We start from the raw sequence: 18,422 nt of genomic DNA on the forward strand, positions 1-18,422 counted from the left end.
CGCTAAAAAATTTTATCATTTCAGCATTTAATTTCTCTTGTTAGGGAGAAATTGAATTAAATTAAAATCAATGAATTATATTTACTTAAATTTAATTTTATTCCATAGAGTAATGGTTATGAAAAAAAAAGTTGAGAAACATTGATGTAGAAAAAGAGAAAAATGCTGTTACAGCTTTTACTTTTTGTGGCAAGAAGTCTCATACGTACTGAATTTTTAAAATTAGTTAATTCTTTTTTTGTCAATTATTAGCAAAGCACTCTGCTGACTTCATTGGAAGCATTGATTCTGTACCTACAGAAACTTGAGAAAAAAAGACAAAAACAGGATGTATAAATTATAGTAAATATAGTATAGAGGATGTCCCATATTAGTATAACAATTGCTATTTTAGGCAATGGGTGCTTTTAGCTTAGGCAAAGGAAGAGATTACTTAATCTAAAATGACCAGAGGTCAGGTTCAAGGAGCACCTAGGAACTTAAACTATACCTTGAAAGAAATATAGGATTTGAATACACAGAGGGGGAGGATAAGCATAGTTCTGATTAAAATGCCATCTTGATTTTTTGTGAATGTGAGTGTATGAGAGGTAGGGAACTATCCTCTTTAACTATAGTCATACCTTGGAGATATTGGAAGTTTGGTTTCACGCCACTGTAGTGAAGTCAGTATCACCATAAAATTAGTCGATTTTTTTTTTGTTTCCCAGTGCATATAAAAGTCGTGTTCATGCCATACTGTGGTCTACTAAGTGTGTAATTAGCATTATGTCTATTAAAAAAGGACATGCCTTAATTAAAAAATACTTCATTGCTAAAAAATGCTGATGATCATCTGAGACTTCAGCAAATCATTTTTTTGGTGGAAGGCCTGGCCCCAACATGGATGGCTGCTGAGATCAGGGTGGTGGTTGCTGAAAGTTGGGAAGTTGGGGTGGCTGTGGCAATTTCTTAAGACAACAATGAAGTTTACCAAATCCGTTGACACTTTCTTTCATGAAAGATTTCTCTGTAGAATGCAGTGCTTTTTGACAGCATTTTACCTACAGTAGAACTTCTTTGAAAATTAGAGTTAATCCTCTCAAATCCTGCTGCTGCGAACTAAGTTTATGTAATAGTCCAAATTCTTTGTTATAATTAAACAGTATTCCCAGCATCTTTACCAGGAGTAGATTCCATCTCACGAAACCACTTTCTTTGCCCACTCGTAAGAAGCCACTCCTCATCCGTTCAGGTTTTGTCATGAGATTGCAAGAATTCAGTCACATCTTCAGACTCCACTTGTAATTCTAGTTCTCTTGCTGTTTCCACCACATCTGCAATTACTTTCTCCCCTGGAGTCTTGAACTCCTCAGAGTTAATGCATGAGGATTGGAATCAACTTATTCCAAACTCTTGTTAATGTTGCTATTTTGACCTCTTCCCATGAATGATGAATGCTCTTAATGGCATCTAGAATGGTAGATCCTTTCTAAAAGGTTATCAATTGATTTTAACAGATCCATCAGAGAACTCACTATGGCAGCTATTACTGTACAAAATGTTTTGTTTCGTTTTCGAGACGGGGTCTTGCTTTGCTGCCCAGGCTGGAGTACAGTGTACCATGGCTCACTGCAGTTTTGACCTCCTGGGCTCAAGTGATCCACCTCAGCCTCCCTAATAGTTGAGACTACAGGTGTGCGCCACCATGCCTGGATAATTAGAAAAAAAAAATTTTTTTTTTTAGAGATGGGGTCTCACTATGTTGCCCAAGCTGATCTTGAACTCCTGGCCTAAAGCAGCCCCCCACCCCGGCCTCCCAAAGTACTGGGATTGCAGGCATGAGACACCATGCCCGGCCCAAAATGTATTTCCTAAGTAATAAGACTTGAAATTACTCCTTGATTTATGGGCTGCAGAATGGATGTCGTGTTCACAGGCATGAAAACAACATTTCATTAAATGTACCAGTGACCAAGTGCGTTATCAATGAGCAGTAATATTTGGAAAGGAATCGTTTTTATTCTGAGCTGTAGGTCTCAACAGTGGGCTTAAAATATTCACTAAACCATGCTGTACATAGATGTGCTCTTATCCAGGTTTTGTTGTTCCATTTATAGAGCATAAGTGGAATAGATTTAGTGTAACTCTTAAAGGTCCTAGGATTTTCAAAATGGCAAATGAGCATTGGCTTCAATTTAAAGTCAACAGCAACATTCACCCCTAACCAGAGAATCAACCTGTCCTTTGAAGCTAAGACATTCTCCTCTCTAGCTATGAAAGTCCTAGATGTCATCTTCTTCCAATTGAAGGGTGTTTCATCTACACTGAAAATCTGCTGTTTAGTGTGGCCACATTCATCAGTGATCTTAGCTAGATTTTCTTAATTGCTGCAGCTTCTAAATCAGCACTTGCTGCTTCACCTTGCACTTTTACGTTAAGGACATGGCTTCTTTCCCTTAAATCTCATGAACCAACCTCTGCTACCTTCAAACTTTTCTTCTGCAGCTTCCTTACCTCTCTCTGCCTTCACAGAATTGGAGAGAGTTGGGGCCTTGCTCTGGATTAGGCTTTGGTTTAAGGGAATGTTGTGGCTGGTTTGCAGACCACTCAAATTTTCTCCATATCAGCAGTAAGGCTGTTGTTTCACTTTCCTATCATGTTTGGGTTTACTAGAGTAGCACTTTTAATTTTCTTCAGGAACTTCTACTTTGCATTCACAACTTGGCTAACTTGTACGAGAGACATAGTTTTTTAGCCTATCTCAACTTTTGACATTCTTGCCCACTGAACTTACTCATTTCTACTTTTTGGTTTAAAGTTAGAGACATGCAACTCTTCCTTTCACTTGAACACTTAGAGGCCATTATAAATTGGTCTAATTTCTTTTTTCTTTCTTTTTTTTTTTTTTTCAAGACAGAGTCTTGCACTGTTGCCTAGGCTGGAGTGCAGTGGCATGATCTCGGCTCACTGCAACCTCTGCCTCCCAGGTTCAAGCAATTCTACTGCCTCAGCCTCCTGAGTAGCTGGGATTACAGGTATGCACCACCATGCCCAGCTAATTTTTGTATTTTTAGTAGAAACGGGGTTTCACCATGTTGGCCAGGCTGGTCTCAAACTCCTGACCACGTGATCTGTCCACCTCGGCCTCACAAAGTGCTGAGATTACAGGCGTGAGCCACTGCGCCCAGTTTTGGCCTAATTTCAATATTGTTGTGTCTCAGGGAATAGGCTTGAGGAGAGGGAGTGAGACAGGGAAACAGCTGATCAGTGGAGTGGTCATGATTAATTTTGCTGTCTCCTATGGCGTAGTTTGTGGCGCCCCAAAACAATGACAGTAGTGACATCAAAGATCACTGATCACAGATCACCATAATAGATATGATAACAATGAAAAAGTTTGAAATATTGCGAGAATTACCACAGGGTGACACAGAAACATGAAGTGAGCACTTGATGGAAAAATGGTGCTAGCTGGGTGCTAGCCAGATTCACATCCGTAATACCAACACTTTGGGAGGCTGAAGTGGGCAGATCGCTTTGAGCTCAGGAGTTTGAGAGCAGCCTGGGCAACATGGTGAAACCACTTCTCTACAAAAAAATACAAAAATTAGCCGGGGGTGATGGCATATGCGTGTGGTCCCAGCTACTCAGGAGGCTAAGGCTGGAGGATTGCTTGAACCTGAGAGGTGGAGGTTGCAGTGAGCTGAGATCATACCACTGCACTCCAGCCTGGGCAATAGAGTGAGACTTTGTCTCAAAAAAAAAGAAAAGAAAAGAAAAATGGTGTTGATAGATTTGCTCAATGTAGGGTTGCCACAAACTTCAATTTGTGAAAAACACAGTGTCTGCAAAGCACAGTAAAGCAAAGAATAATAAAACAACATGTACTTATACTATTATTGACTAACCTAAAGAGAGTTAATCTTGCAAAAGCTGAGGTCCCTCTATTGCTTTTTTAAAAAAAGTGTATAGATTGGGAGGGTACAAGTGCAGTTCTTCCATGGATATATTGCCTAGTGGTGAAGTCTGGGCTTCCAGTGTAACCATCACCTGAATAGCATATATGACATGGGACCCAATAGGTAGTATTCCACCTTTTGGAGTCTCCAGAATATATTATTCCATTCTGCACGTCCATGTGTACCATTGTTTAGCTCCCACTTACAATGAGAACATAGGGTTTTTGGCTTTCTGTTTTTGAGTCATTTCACTTAGGATAATGACCTCCAGTTCCGGCCATGTTGCTGCAAAATACGTGATTTTATTCTTCTTTATGGCTAAGTTATATTCCATGGTATATCTATACCACATTTTAAAAAATCCAGTCATCCATTGATGGACACTTAGGTTGATTCCATGATTTTGCTATTGTGAATAGTGCTGCAATAAATATATGGAGTGCAAGTGTCTTTTTGATAGAATGGTTTCTTTTCCTTTGGGTAGATACCCAGTAGTAGGATCACTGGATTGAAGTATAGTTCTAATTGTAGTTCTTTGAGAAATCTCTATACTGTTTTTCGTAGAGGTTGTGCTAACTTACATTTCCACCAACAGTGAATAAGTGTTCCCTTTTCTTTGCATCCTTGCCAACATCAGTTGGTTTTTTTTTTTTTTTTTTTGCATTTCTCTGATGATTCGTGATTTGACCATTTATTCATGTTTGTTAGCCACCTAGCCACCTATGTGTTGTCTTTGGAAAATGTCTGTTCATGTTCTTAGCCTACTTTAAAAAAATTTTTTTTTTTTTTAAAGACAGGGTCTGGCTCTGTCATGTGGGCTGGAGTGCAGTGGTGTGATCTTGGCTCACTACAGCCTCAACCTCCCAGGCTCAGGCCATCTCTGGGCTGATAAGAGTCTATAGTTGTCACCAGTAAAGGAGAATTTGTATCCTGTCTTTAGGTAGAAAAGCAAGAGGATATGGAGAGCTTTTCCCCTATTCATTGCTTTAGGCTCAAAAATAATTTTTATGTCAGAGACATATTTTGGGGTGATATATCTTTTTCCTTTCCTTTTTCCTCATGGCAGAAGGCAAAGGAGAAGCAGGCACCTTCCTCACAGGGTGGCAGGATGGAGTGAGTACAAGCAGAGGAAATGCCACATGCTTATAAAATCATCAGATCTTGTGAGACTCACTATCACAAGAACAGCATGGGGGAAAATGCTCCCATGATCCGATTATCTCCACCTGGTCCTGCCCTTGACACGTAGGGATTTATGGGGATTACAATTCAAGATGAGATTTTGGGTAGGGACACAGCCAAACCATGTCACTTGGGTCTCAACCCCAAGATATCTCATTATATATATGCAAATATTCCAAAATCTGAAAAAATTTAAAACCTGAAACACTTCAGGTCTCAAGTGTTTTGGATAAGGTATACTCAACCTGTACTACTGCTGCTTCTCAGTGAATTACGTGGCCATCTACCCAGTTACAGTTAAGCCTAAAACCTGGCAGCCATTCTTTATTTTCTCCTCTCTTATGTTGTATCCAAGTAATCTGCAAGCCCTGTTGATTCCCTCTTCAAACCATATCGTTAAATTCTTCCACTTTTCTTTGTCTCCACTGCCACCATCCTGTTCTAAGCCAACATGATCCCATTGCTGAACTACTGCATAGTTTTCTGCTTCTAATTTGGTTCTCATTGTAATTCATTTTTTTCATGTAATAATGGTCTTTTAAAAAATGGAAATCAGCAGCCTGGCCAACATGGCAAAACCCCGTCTCTACTAAAAATACAAAAATTAGCCAGGCATGGTGGTGCACACCTTGGAATCCCAGCTACCCAGGAGGCTGAGGCAGGAGAATTGCTTGAACCTGGGAGTTGGAGGTTGTAGTGAGCCAAGATCACGCCACTGCACCCCAGCCTGGGAGACAGAGCAAGACCCTGTCTCAAAAAAAAAAAGGAGACAGACCGTATGGCCATACTGCTTAAAACTGTTCACTGGATTTCCATTGTACTTGGAATAGAATCCTAAATCCCTAAGCACTTGATTTGGCCAGCCCCTGTCTACCTTACTTTGTTTCATGCTCATCTTCTGACTTGCTTAACAGTAGCCACACTTCTTATTTCCTGTACATACCAGGTTATTTTCCTACCTCAGGGTTTTTGCATTGAACTTGCTACATTCTCTACTCAGAATGCTCCTGCTCGTCCTCATCTTTGCTTAGATTCTTCTTTTGCTTCTGGCCTTAGTTTGTCACGTTCATTAAAGTAATGCACTTTCCCGCCTCAACCTATTAAAGAGATTTGCAAAAACTGAAAATGCTACTCTTCTTAATTCTCTTTTGAAAATAGTTTTCTTTTTAGTAAAAATGTTATTAACATAATGGGTTTATTGTTATTTTAGAATTAATAGGTATTCAAATTTCTCATTAAAATTTCAGGTTTAATTTCAAATATAGTAAATACTGATAGCTATAACACAAACAGAAGGCCTTTGGAGACCTTAGTAATTTTAATTTTTAATTATGACAAAGTATCACAGAATTTACTATTTTAACTATTCCTAGATGTACAGTTTAGTAGGATTAAATATATTCATAATGTTGTATAGCCATCCATTTGCACAACTAGACTTCCAGAACTAGAAAAATTCTAAATATTTCATGTAAGTAGAATTATATAATATTTGCCTTGATGTGTTTGGCTTATTTCACTTAGCATCATATTTTCAAGGCCCATCTACATTGTAGCATGTATCAAAATTTCATTCTTTTTATGGCTAAAGAATACTTCATTATATGTATAGACCACCTTTTGTTTATCCATTTATTTCCTCTTTATTCCAAATTATAAGTAATTGAAAATGTAACTACTAATTATTGGTCATTTAAATAGAAGATTTATTGATTAAATAGTAAACCGTATGGTATAGAGTCTACATATGGATAGAATGTGGATGATGAAGATCCTTTCCCATACATTTTTTTCTATAATCCGGAGAATGAGATATTCAATCTGGTATTTGAAATTCTTAGTCATAATTGTGGTAACCTTTAGTCATCTAACTTTTATTTGTCCCTTGATGTTGAAAGTACTGGCTTTATACAGGATAATTTTATTGAAAACATAAGCTTTGTTATTTTAAATAGTTAATAATTACCTGCATTAAAGTTATTCTTTCTCTAATAAGGTTAAGTTACCATTTTATTTTTCAATTTTCTCTGAGGCTGTTTCAGTCCTGTCATCCTGTTATCTTACCCTGTTACTTTTATTGACCTAGAACAGGGGCTGGTACATAGTAGGTGCTTAATAAATATTTATTGAGTGAATGAGTGTTCTCAGATACACAGTTAAACAAACACTCTTTTTTTTTTTTTTTGAGACGGAGTCTCGCTCTGTCGCCCAGGCTGGAGTGCAGTGGCGCGATCTCGGCTCACTGCAAGCTCCACTTCCTGGATTCACGCCATTCTCCTGCCTCAGCTTCCGGAGTAGCTGGGACTACAGGCACTCGCCACCATGCCGGGCTAATTTTTTGTATTTTTTTGTAGAGATGGGGTTTCACTGTGTTAGCCAGGAGGATGGTCTCGATCTCCTGACCTTGTGATCCACCCGCCTCCGCCTCCCAAAGTGCTGGGATTACAGGCGTGAGCCACCGCCCCCGGCCTACAAACACTCTTTAATATTATTTTTGTAGATCATACATTAAAGTCATGTATTATTTGTAGGTTTTACTAGTTTAATTCTCATAAAGTACCATCATTTTCAGGTTTTTAAATTTTCTTTAACTTTGTTCCTGTTTATTAACAAAGATTGGGCTTTTTGCTTTAAAAACTTTTAACATTCAGGCCGGGCACGGTGGCTCATGCCTGTAATCCCAGCGCTTTGGGAGGCTGAGGCAGGTGGATCACGAGGTCAGGAGTTTGAGACCAGCCTGGCCAACATAGTGAAACTCCGTCTCTTCTAAAAATACAAAAAATTAGCTGGGCGCGGTGGCGGGCGCCTGTAATCGCAGCACCTGGGAGGCTGAGGCAGGATAATCACTTGAACCCGGGAGGTAGAGGTTGCAGTGAGCCGAGATCGCGCCACTGCACTCCAGCCTGGGCGACAGAGCGAGACTCCGTCTCAAAAAATAAGTAAATAAATAAATAAATAAACTTTTAACCCTCAGAAGTTTTCAACACTATATTGCCATGTTTTTAACCTTTATTAAGCTATAGAGCCAGATTGTTAGCAAAGGCAGTTATTTCTTGGCTTCTGTACTCATGAATCAGATCACAGCTATTTCTTTGACTTTGGCTTTGTGGTTTCTTGAACTATTTAAAGTGATGTAAAAGATGAGTCTTGTTAGGTGTTTCCTTTCTTTTAAAAGTGTATTTCATGTTTTATTGTAAACAGATTTTCTCCAAGGAAACTTTTCTCTCTAATCTCACCTCATCATCTCCCTATAAAAGAGAGATATTAATTTCTACATTGTTTTATTATTAGGCTATTTGTTATACATATATATGTTGATTTTTATTTTACTTATATTTTTAAAGTATTCTCAGAGATTTTGAAGTAACTCCATTCTGACTCAGTCTTTTGCAGATTGCTGGAAATTTTCCTTTAGGCCACTCTCCACCCACTTTGGGAATTGTGAATGCTCACTATTGGTTCCCTCTGGCCACTGAGTACATGAGTAAATGTCACATGCATGTGATATTGCTTGTCAGAGAATGGAATTCCAAGACTTCCTCTTTACACAGAACAGTTTAACTTTTGTGCTTCTGGGCAGAGGTATGGTCCTTGGGACAGTTCTCCTTCAACCTAATAGTTATGGCAGAGATCAGGACACTTCTCTTTGCTGCCTGTGCACTGAGGCCTCAGAATCTGCTCTACCCGACTTGACAGGTATGGTTCAGAGTTGATAGTTTCAGGGAGGCTTGATAACCACATTAATCAAGTGTGAATGAATATTTCAAAAAATTCATCTTATCTGCTACTGGTTTTGTCTTCATTCTTGGTCAGTGAAAGTTTGTGTGCTTTCTTGGGGGAATATCTCATAGTAGGATCTCAATAAATACTGAATGGAAGAATGTATGGATAATATGTAGTATTTTGTAATGGTAAGATATAGATGGCTTGATGTGAAGAACTTAAGCTATATTGAAAACTGTTGAATAATTTACCTTACATAATTTTTGAAAGAAGTTATTAAAACTTATTAGCTTCTTAGAGAATATACAATCAGATAAAGTAGAATTCTGGCAAGATAATGTTTATAAAATACTTGAAAATGCCTAAACTAAAAATTTGTAATATTAATTTCTCCTCTTACTACCTGACACATTTCTAATTAAACTGATAAAAGTTATTGAATGACTAATTGGTGAAAAGTGTTTTTAATAAAATTAAACATTAAGCTTAGGAATTTTCTCAATTTGAGTTTTATTATTTTGGGTTTTAACTTTTTTAATCAAGATAATTTACTTTGTACAAGTGGCTATTCTGTTTTGCTTTATTTTTGCTGTAGCCTGCAAATGTAGCAATAGAAAAAAATACCTTTTCTTAAATGTGATAATATATTTCTGTTATCTAGGTTCTTTACATGAGTGAAAATCAGTCTTCTCTTATCCCATCTTAAATCTCTGGTCTACCTCTATAGCAGTGAATAATGGAAGATAACTTGATATCTAAGTTACCTAATTTATAGTAATCGTTTCATTTTGTTCAAAAATAAACCATTCCCAGCCCACACACTTGCATTTGGGCGTATACAGTACATCTGAATCATCCAGACATGTCTGTCTTAACCAGTGAGGAAAGTGACATAGACTATAGCTACTGGGTAACACTCTGACATTTACTTGCTCTTCCCACAGGCTTTTGTTTTCTTTTGTTTTTGCCTTTATCCCTTATCTTGTTCCCCCTCATTTAGTTCCTTTACTCTTTATGATTCAAAATATGTTCGTTCTTAGCTTCAGAAAAATGTTAGGATGTTTTTCTCTTTGAAAAAGTTTTCCTTTTGTTTGGTGTAAGTGGGTAAAATGGTGTTTAAGTGGATATCCTGTGCAGACAGATTGTGCAGGAAATTGACCCTAAGTTCTTTGAGAACAAAAGAGGAGTGGGAAGAAAGAAGAAAGGAAGGAAATAAGATCTTTTGACTCAACCAAAAAGACCGTAAAACCAGAGACGGGAAGAAGGGGAATGGGGAATAAAAAGGACTGTTTTCTAAGTTGTGGTTCTTTTAGTACTTTGGCCTCAAAAATTACTTTTATCCTATAGTTATTACTTTGCATATTTCAGAAATATAATATTGTTTGGCCTGCATATATCTCTTAAATTTACATAAAATCGTGCTGTAGATCTCATTCTGTTTTCTCCTTTTGTCAGATAACACAACTTTCAGGAAGTTGACTTGTCTTTAAGAGTCCTCTTTTGGGTTCAGAGTTCCCCCTTATTATAAACATGTCCTTGTGTATAGACAGTCTGTCACTCTGCTGTCATCAGTGCAGAATTCCTATTAATCTAATTTTTTTTTTTTTTTCTTAAAGACAGGGTTTTGTTCTGTTGCCTAGATTGGAGTACAATAGTGTGATCTTGGCTCACTGCAGCCTCAACCTCCCAGGCTCAGACAATCCTACCTCAGCCTCCTGGGTAGCTGGGACTACAGTTGTGTGACGCTATGCCCAGCCAATATTTAATTTTTTTTTTTTTGAGATGGAGTCTTGCTTTGTCACCCAAGTTGGAGTGCAGCAGTCTGATCTCAGCTCACTGCAACCTCCACCTCCTGGATTCAAGCAATTCTCCTGCCTCAGCCTCCCGAGTAGTTGGGATTACAGGCACCCGCCACCACACCCAGTCAGGGTTTTGCCATGTTGGCCAAGCTGGTCTCGAACTCCTGACCTCAGGTGATCCACCTCGGCCTCCCAAAGTGCTGGGATTACAGGCGCGAGCCACCACACCCGATGAAGTCTCATGATGTTGCCCAGGCTAGTCTTGAACTCCTGGCCTCAAGTGATCCCTCCGCGTTGGCTTCTCAAAGTGCTGAGATTATAGGCATGAGCTACTGTGCCTGGCCTGCGTTCATCCAGTTTAAATGTTTATCTAATTTTAAGTCTGAAACCTTGCCAGACTCTAGAGTTTTGTTTTATATTCTTTCCTCTCATAGCATCCTCTGTGAGTAAGGACGTATACATAGTTCATTCATTCAGCAAATCTTTTTTGAGAGCCTCTTATATGTAGACATTGTTCTGGAGTCACTGTTCAGTGAACAAAACAGACAAAAATCCTGGTCCTCATAAAACTTACATTTTAGCAGGGAGACTTAGATACATGAATATAATAATAAATAAGTAAATTATACACTATGTTTGGTGGTAATAAGAGCTATGGAGATAAAATAAATCAGGAAAGGAGTCAGTGGGGGATGTAAAGTGTTATCAAGAATAAATGTACTTTAAAATGGAATAATCAGAGAATGCCATACTGAGAAGGTAACATTTGGTGAAATGTCATGGGGAAGAGTGTTTTAGGCAAAAGGAAAAGCCAGCGCAAAGGTCCTGAGGCAGAAGTGTGCCTGCTTTGTTCAAGCAATAGCATTGATGTCAGTGGCCAGAATAAGGTAGAGGAATAGTAGCAGGAGATGCTGGGCAAGACCAATTGTGAAGGACCTTGCAGGGCCTTTAAGGATTTTAGCTTTTACTCTAAAATGGGGAACCTTTGAAGAGTCTTGAACAGAGGAGTAGCAATATGACTTATGCTCTGAAAGATGGCTGGTATGTTGAGAATAAGCAGTAGGGAACAAGCATGGAAGCATGGAAATCAGGAGTCTAGTGAAATAGTCTACATCAGTGGTCCCAACCTTTTTGGCACCAGGGACCAGTTTCATGGAAGTCAATTTTTTCACAGACTGGGGTGGGGAGCGGTGGTTTCACATGAAACTGTTCCACCTCAGATCATCAGGCATTAGATTATCATAAGGAGCATTCAACCTAGATCCCTTGCATGAGCAGTTCACAGTAGGTTTCGGCTCCTGTGAGAATCAAATGCCGCCACTAATCTGACGGGAGGTGGAGCTCAAGCGGTAATGCTCGCTGGCCCGCTGCTCGCCCGCTGCTCACCTGCTGCTGTGTGGCCCAATTCCTAACAGGCCACAGAGCTGTCTGTGGCCCAGGGGTTGGGGTCCCCTTATCTAGATGATGGTGGTCATGAAGTGGTACTGAATGAGGAGTGGTTAGATTCTGGATATATTTTTGAAGGCAGTGCCAATAGAATTTCTGAGTGAATTGGATGTTGTATGTGAGAGCAAGAAGGGAGCCATAAAGGATTCCATGGTTTTTGGCCTCAACATTTGAAAAGATGGAATTGCCATTAACTGAAATGGGGAATTCTGTGAGAGAAACAAATTTGGAGGGAAGGATGGATGATAGTTTTGCATATTGAGTCCCAATGGTGTTATTAGTGATTTCTCATCTTTATATTCTAAAGCCCAGCACAGTGCCTTGCATGTGGTAATTCACTCAAATTACTAGGGATTTCTTTTTCCCCAATAAACATTTAAAATAATTAAACAGGCTGGGCGTGGTGGCTTGTGCTTGTAATCCCAGTACTTTGGGAGGCCAAGGCAGGTGGATCGCTTGAGCTCAGGAGTTTGAGACCAGCCTGCACAACATGGCGAGACCTTGTCTCAATAATAATAATTAAACAATATCTGACAGCCATTGGAAAACTCTCCTAAACTGGCAACATTTTGGAGCTTGAAAAGACCCCTGGGTCATTCTCCGGGGCTGTGATCAAAGTAACTGAGTTATCAGCATGATTAATATCCAGGCAGGGGGCAGGTTTCATAGTGAGGTTTAATGCTGTGTGCTTAAAACACCCAGCTGTTTTCAGAAATACAAGAAATCTTAAGTTGCACTGTAGATTCCCTGAGCGTCCATCCTGAGAGCTTGGGCTGTTCCAGATGCAGCAGACGCTGACATGGGAGGAGCTGGCACCACCTGACAGCAAAGGGGTTCATGGAGGCATCAGTTTAATCAATCATCCTTCTTAAACTTGCTGTGGATGTAAGGCACCCGATCCAGAACTGGCCTCCAGTCAGTGATCCACAGCAGCTCCACAGTGCCCATGGCGCCCCTTATGTCCACTGTGGGAATCCAGTTCTTGGCCAGCTCCTGATTGTGTGAGCCCAGGAAGCTGCTCAATGTTGCATCACCGTCCTCACCCTCAGGGTGATCGAATTACTGTTTTGTAAACTTTAAAATTTAATATACTGAGTTTCACAAAGTAAGGTATAACTATATGACATTTGCTGGTTTTGTCCTGATAGGGGTTAAGAGTTGGCTTCTGCTTATTACTGTTTCTAACTTGGTTGTTGATAGTACCAACGTTCTTTTTACTGTTGAGTTTTTCTCTTATAATTTCAAACAAGGGGAACTTTTCCTGTACTACAAATAATTAAATATACTTAAACTGTTTGATAATCATTAAACAGAGTATTTATAAACATTGTAATGTGTTACCAGTGTCACTGGCAAAAATATATATATATTTATAAGTGTGGATTATGTAGTGTTTAGTAATGGATGCTAATAAGTATGGATATTTTCTGTACTTTTTTGGCATTTTTTTCATTTTAATAAAGGATTGGCATTTTGTAGCCCAGTGGAAATTCTGCTAGAGTAGATAATTTTTGCATTAGAATAAAGACAAATATGATATATGAAACCGGTTTGAAGAATTTTTTTACAATATGGATTTTTGTTGATTTGGTCATCCCAAATTGGCTATCTTGGTATAGAATACAGCTGTTCCCATTCACTATAATTCTGCATTTACATAAGGAACAACATAACTACTTTAACTTTTCATGATATCAGAACTTTTTTTAAGTTTATCATAATCTTAATGTAAAACAAAATTGAATTAACTGGAATTTTAACTATATATTCTTTTTGAGAAAAGGGAATATGAAACTCTGAAACTGGAGAATTATAGAGCCAACCTACAACAGGAATTTCTGTGTGTATATCATGTAGAAGTTATGAAGCCTTTTTTTTTTTTTTTTTTTTTGAGACAGGGTCTCACTCTGCCACCCAGGCTGGAGTACAGCGGCGATCTCGGCTCACTGCAACCTCCACCTCCCAGACTCAAGCAATTCTCCTGCCTCAGCCTCCCAAGTAGCTGGGATTATAGGCACGTGCCACAACGCCTGGCTAATTTTTGTATTTTTAATAGAGATGGGGTTTTTCACTATGTTGGTCAGGCTGGTCTCAAACTCCTGACCTCAGGTGATCCACCTGCCCAGTCTCCCAAAGTGCTGGGATTACAGGCCTGAGCCACCGTGCCTGGCTGAAGCCAATTTTTAAATACTGTTTAATGTGATTTTAAAATTAAGATACATGTTGTTTCCTGTCACTTATGTGTTTGTGTAATTTGGGCATTTGTTTAGCTAACAGTTACTAAACGCATATTATGTAACTTTTGGTAGGAAAAGAATACCATTCCAGATACGAGGAACATGTTATGATGTTTGGGGAACAAACATACATAGAATGTATTATTAATATAGAGATAAAGATAGAGTATTAATGCAGCAACTGTGATGCTTTTGAGAGTACAGACGGGAGGTGCAGTAGCCCCCATTATCCAGTTTTGCTTTATGCAGTTTGTTACTGGCACTCCACCCTAGTCTGAAAGTATTAAGATATTTTGAGGGAAAAAGAGAGATACCACATTCACATAAATTTTATCACAGTATATTGTTATAATTGTTCATTGTGTTATTGTTAATCTCTTTCTGAGCCTAATTTATAAATTGTATCATGGTTATGTATGTGTAGGAAAAACATAGTATATAGTGGGTTTGGTACTATCCTGATTTTAAGCATCCACTGGGGGTCTTGGAACATATTCCTCATGGATAAGGGGGACTGCTATATATTGGAGCTGAGTATTGCAAGTAGAAATCAGCCAGTCAAAAGAAAAGTGGGGTGAGAACCCATTCCAGTTAGTCTGGACTGTGTGAACCAAGGCCAGAAGGTGGGAAGCAGCATGGTGTATATTAAAGTTTACAATCTGAGGTATGGAGTTGGGGAGAGGCGAAGCTGGAGAAGTAGGTAGAGACCTGACTTGAAAGGCCTTTGAAGGCCATGAAAAGGAGACTTTAGCTTGATGTTAAACTATTGAAGAAGCTTAAGAAAAGTGACGTGGTCAATTTTTTTCTTAAATAGATCACTTTGCCAGCTGTGTGGAGGATGGATTTGAGGGAGACAAGACTGGAGGCAGTAGTCCAGGTGAGAGATGTTGAGATGTTGCGGATTTGAACTAAGGCATTGGCAGTAGAGATGGAGAACAGGGAATGGATTTGAAAATAAATGGAACCACAAATTCAAAGATTTTTCCTTTCATATATGATAAAACCATTTTTATATTAAAAATAAGTTGGCCTGGCTGGGTGTGGTGGCTCACGCCTGTAATCCCAGCACTTTGGGAGGCCAAGGCGGGCAGATCACAAGGTCAGGAGTTCAAGACCAGCCTGGCCAACATGGTGAAACTTCGTCTCTACTAAAAATACAAAACCTAGCTGGGCTTGGTGGCATGCACCTGTAATCCCACCTACTCGGGAGGCTGAGGCAGTAGAATTGCTTGAACCTGGGACGTGAAGATTGCAGTGAGCAGAGATTGCGCCACTGCACTCCAGCCTTGGCAACAAAACAAGACTCCATCTCGGTGGTGGGGGAGGGGCGCGGGCGGGGAATAAGTTGGCTGGGTGTGGTGGCTCACGCCTGTAATCCCAGCACTTTGGGAGGCCGAGGCGGGTGGATCACCTGAGGTCAGGAGTTCGAGACCAGCCTGGCCAACATGGTGAAATCCTGTCTCTACTAAAAATCCAAAAAAAATTAGCTGGGTATGGTGGCAGGCGCCTGTAATCCCAGCTACTTGGGAGGCTGAGGCAGGAGAATCACGCTTGAACTCAGGAGGCAGAGGTTTCAGTAAGCCGAGATCACGCCATTGCACTCCAGCCTGGGCAACAAGAGCAAAACTCCATCTCAAAATAATAATGATAATAATAATAATAATAATAAGTGGAGGAAGAGAGACATAAAAGTGTTGTTATATGACATAGACATTTGGATAGTTTGCCTTTGTAGACAGACACTAAAAATAGTCTGATCAAGAAAATCGGTACTGGAAAAACAGTGTGTTTTTTGTATAATTGATCTGGGCTATGAGAAGCAGGTGATCTTTAAGATGGTATAGAGATCATCTGTGCTATGAACTGTGAATAAATTTAGAAACTGTAAAGGCTTGAGGAAGAAACAGGTCGTAAAAGGCTTGGACCACTTTGAGTAGAAATTCAATAAATGCCCGATGATAGTAATGTTTTCTAGGCTCTTCAATTAAGTTATTGATATTTACAAAAAATCACTGCTCAGGAAAACAAAATAGAGTTTAAAAAAGTCATTCAGGCCGGGTGCGGCCATGTTTCGTTTTTTTAAAATAAAAAAAGATTATTTTTTGCCATGTTGGCCAAAACAAGATATTTTTCTAAAAGCACTTTTTAAATAATTTTTTCTATACTTAAATAGAGGGCCTGGATTTATACAGTATTACCTAATTCTGAAAAATAATCCCTGTTGTCTTTTCTACAGTTTGTTTTCTGTGGAGAGAGAAAGGAATAAGGGTGGTTTGAGTGGACTTGTAAGAAACTTACAATCATTTCTTACTTAAAACTACAACCACTACTATAGCAAAATATCCTATATGTTTTATAAAGCTAGTAACCATTTCTCTTTGAGATTCTTTTTTCCATTTTGAGAAAACTGCGTTTCCTATTAGTTTATGTCTGATTTTGGTGAGTGCATATAAATCACGGCTAAACTCTCATTTTGTGGTCTTTTCTCTGACTACCTTGTTTTACATTTTCAACAAGTAAATTGCTTCCTTATGCTTAGGAGACATAGTGCCTATTTGCTTATTCTTCATAACACTTTATACTGTACAGTTCTTTCCTACTCTGGAGCCAGCAGCTGAAATACTGTGTATATACTGAATTCAAACAAATGTTTCGCTGTTGAACTCACCGTGAATTCCCTTCCCTTCTTATGTCTTTCAGAAGCTTTGCATCGTCCCTATGGTTGTGATGTTGAACCCCAGGCACTAAATGAGGCTATCAGGTGGAGCTCCAAGGAGAACTTGCTCGGAGCCACCGAGAGTGACCCTAATCTCTTCGTTGCACTTTATGATTTTGTAGCAAGTGGTGATAACACACTCAGCATCACTAAAGGTGAGGCTTCTATGTAACATCCTTTCACTTTTCAGTTTTCATTAATGATTAAGAGATGAAGGGGCCTGGCCAGGTGCGGTGGCTCACACCTATAATCTCAGCACTTTGGGAGGCCGAGGCGGGCAGATCGCCTGAGGTCAGGATTTTGAGACCAGCTTGGCCAACATGGTGAAACCCCGTCTCTAATAAAAATATGAAAAAAATTAGTCGGGCATGGTAGCACATGCCTGTAGTCCCAGCTACTCAGAAGGCTGAGGCATGAGAATTGCTTGAACTCGGGAGGCAGAGGTTGCAGTGAGCCGAGATCACACCACTGCACTCCAGCCTGGGTGACAGAGTGAGACTCCGTCTCTCAAAAAAAAAAAAAAAAAAAAAAAAAATTATCCTGAAATACATTTTTTCCCCAGCAGTGGCTTTCATACGTTCAAAAGGCAAGCATAAGTTTAGGCAGACTAGCAATCCAGTTCATGTACACAAGGATAATCTCCCCATAATCCTATTTCTTTCTCATAAAAGTTACTTTTTTTGCCCTTGCGCGCACACACACGCACGCGCGCGCACACACACACACACACAGAAAATCAATAATGGTTGATTTTATTTGGTCGTGTTCTTAATGTTCCCTTTTAAAAGAATTTACCACGGAAATAAACTACCACTCTCTTGAGAATATTACTATAATGGAAATCAAATAAACCTTTCCTACCATTCCTTTCACTGATCTATATAAACACAAACAATAGACATTTATGTTGTCTAGGCCAGTGCTACTCAAAAATGGTCCACAGCAAGGTAAGATGCTTATGCCAGAATGTGAAACACTGGACTACTATCTTCATGCAGAAAGCCTTGCTCCAAAAGGTAAAACTATTAGCTGAACTAAATAATAAATAGTGTGCTTAGTGATGTAGTTGGTTTACATTTGGTTGAAGTTCGTAATCTCACTGTGGACTAGTAATGAATGAACAGTCCTCAGGTAGGCAGTCAAATTTGCAGACATTCTGAGTAGCAGTGAGGTCTGGCAACATGGCTCATCTTAGCCACAGTTCAATTAGAATAGGTGTGACCAGGCATGGTGGCTCACGCCTGTAATCTAGCACTTTGGGAAGCCAAGGCTGGTGGATTGTCTGAGCTCAGGAGTTTGAGACCAGCCTGGGCAACACGGTGAAACCCCGTCTCTACTAAAATTCAAAAGACATTAGCCGTGTGTAGCGGCATGTGCC

At 39.4% G+C, this 18,422-nt stretch overlaps 1 protein-coding gene across 8 annotated transcripts in view; it reads left to right on the forward strand.

Annotated features, from left to right (window-relative positions):
- The window catches only part of ABL2 (ABL proto-oncogene 2, non-receptor tyrosine kinase), a 126,955-nt gene that overhangs the window by 78,047 nt on the left and 30,486 nt on the right, over positions 1 to 18,422 (forward strand). For 2 of the 8 annotated variants that reach the window (XM_054457923.2, XM_054458313.2), the window contains exons 1-3: positions 8,632 to 8,819; positions 15,143 to 15,205; positions 17,029 to 17,199. In XM_054457923.2, coding sequence (XP_054313898.2) covers positions 8,645 to 8,819; positions 15,143 to 15,205; positions 17,029 to 17,199 — 409 coding nt within the window. In that variant the 5' untranslated portion in view covers positions 8,632 to 8,644. Of the gene's footprint in view, positions 1 to 8,631; positions 8,820 to 15,142; positions 15,206 to 17,028; positions 17,200 to 18,422 lie in introns of those variants that run through there. The other 6 variants (XM_054457838.2, XM_054458143.2, XM_054458090.2 and 3 more) reach the window with 3 other exon arrangements.

Source organism: Pongo pygmaeus, chromosome 1 (genome assembly GCF_028885625.2).
Source record: "Pongo pygmaeus isolate AG05252 chromosome 1, NHGRI_mPonPyg2-v2.0_pri, whole genome shotgun sequence".
NCBI lineage: Eukaryota > Metazoa > Chordata > Mammalia > Primates > Hominidae > Pongo > Pongo pygmaeus.